The sequence below is a fragment of the Etheostoma spectabile genome, chromosome 13, assembly GCF_008692095.1.
Source record: "Etheostoma spectabile isolate EspeVRDwgs_2016 chromosome 13, UIUC_Espe_1.0, whole genome shotgun sequence".
Lineage (NCBI taxonomy): Eukaryota > Metazoa > Chordata > Actinopteri > Perciformes > Percidae > Etheostoma > Etheostoma spectabile.
Window position 1 is genome coordinate 2,416,184 of NC_045745.1, and position 1,805 is coordinate 2,417,988.

General features: G+C 45.2%; 1 protein-coding gene across 4 annotated transcripts in view; it reads right to left on the bottom strand.

The window, feature by feature from the left end:
• Positions 1-1,805, bottom strand: part of robo3 (roundabout, axon guidance receptor, homolog 3 (Drosophila)) — a 110,809-nt gene that overhangs the window by 23,334 nt on the left and 85,670 nt on the right. For all 4 annotated transcript variants that reach the window (XM_032533531.1, XM_032533534.1, XM_032533533.1 and 1 more), the window contains one exon: positions 1,144-1,312. In XM_032533531.1, coding sequence (XP_032389422.1) covers positions 1,144-1,312 — 169 coding nt within the window. The remainder of the gene's footprint in view (positions 1-1,143; positions 1,313-1,805) is intronic.

The following is a 1,805-nucleotide window of genomic DNA, read 5'->3' on the forward strand; positions in this document are numbered from 1 at the left end:
CACACACACACACACACACAGCAGGAGAACCCAACTGTTGTAAGTTCCTTTGCTGTCACACCGTCTTGTAAGCCTGTTGAATCTTTTCAGCAGTGTATCTTGTTTACACACACACACACACACACACATACACACACACGCAAAAGCCTCAACCCTCGCTCTTCCCTGTGCTCCTACAAACACACCTTAGTACCTCAGGCAATGTGTGTTATTGCAAACATCCCACCGGTCCCCCTTCTGCTGCTTTATAGAGAATCAGTTTGCGTTACTTGGAAACGCTGTGCCGCTGCCATGGGCCGCGGTGGCCGTCTGGATCTGACTAAGCTCTGCCAGGTGTCCCCTCTTTATCGTTCATTTGGAGGCCTCCTTCCATCCGTCGAGCCACCCGTCCTTTTCAGCTAAATCTACTGTTCCCCATAATTAATCCAAGGTGGACTTCCTCTCAAGTGGCAGTACCTGAACGTCTCTGCCGAGCTGCGCTTAGGCACACGAGTGTGTATATTAGCCATGAAGGACAAGAGAGTCCCATGTGTTCGTTACTATGTAACTGGATGCATGTCTGAGCACAAGCAAACCTCTTTGGACATGTTTTGACTAGTTAGAGTGTGTCGTCCAATGAAAAGTTCTTACCTGGCCAGAAGAGGTCTGTAAAAAGCTAAATGTCACATTTCCTTGAACATTCTGTTGACTTTATGAGTCTTCTTTTCAAGCTTTAATTAAAGTTTATGAATGTTGCAGCCTGACTCTGTTTTAAAGAGCTGCAAACCATGAATGAACGTTATTAGTCTGGGATTCTGTGAGGGAAAAGCGTTCCTACTCCAACATTATTACATCCAAATTGTGGATATGTATGACATTCAATACGAGAAGGATTTCACTGCTTAATAAAGAAGACAGAGAAAGGATTTGGTTCAAAATTATTTGTGGAAAAAGCAATTTATAACCTTTATTCCAACTTCTACTTTTTCCTAATTTCAAATGATGTCCCCAAAAGGAAACTTTGTCAGCATCTGTTTTATCTAAAATGCAAATTTTCTCTGTTTGTTCAATATCGCAATATTATGCTGTATTGATTTTTTTTCCCCCACCCCTATTCCAATCGTGTGTTGTTTTTTTTGGGCCCCTGCTCATGATGCAGCTCACCTGAAGGCCTCGATGATGTACGAGGTGACGGCGGCTCCTCCCTCGTGGGCGTTGGGTTGCCAGGTCAGAGAGACGCTGTTCTTGGACACGTCTGTGACTATGGGTTTGTGCGGCGGACCTGGCAACTGGAAGGGCTCTGTGGCCTGGGCTACCGATGGGTCTGCACTCTCTGCATGGTGAGGGGAGGAGGGGGGGGGGCAAAGATGGAAGCATGAAGGAGGAGAGACAGGAGGGAGGCGGAGGAGAAATAAAGTGCACGTTTGATTATTCACTGCCGTTAACATCACAATGTCCTCTGTGTAATCCCGCTGATGTTGACGGAAGATTTGCATCACCGTTCGCTGCAGGCGGACTTCCTCACTTCTAACAGACTGGATTGGATCTAAACTAACCATTATGCTGCTAAAAGTCTCATTTAATGCCACTAATGAAATCTCTACAGTTGGAAATATTTCATGTGCTAATGCCTGATGGGTTGAAGATTTTTAAAAAAGGAGCAGTGTGTGCTTTGAGCTGCTGCAGCGGTATCACACAGTTACATCCTGAATGAGGGAATTGGCTGGTTTTTAGTTTATATCAACAACCTTTCATTTCTGGGACAGTTCAGGTGGTGATGGAAAATTCTGCCGGATGTCCATCACCTTCCTCTTTCTTTGTGTTGG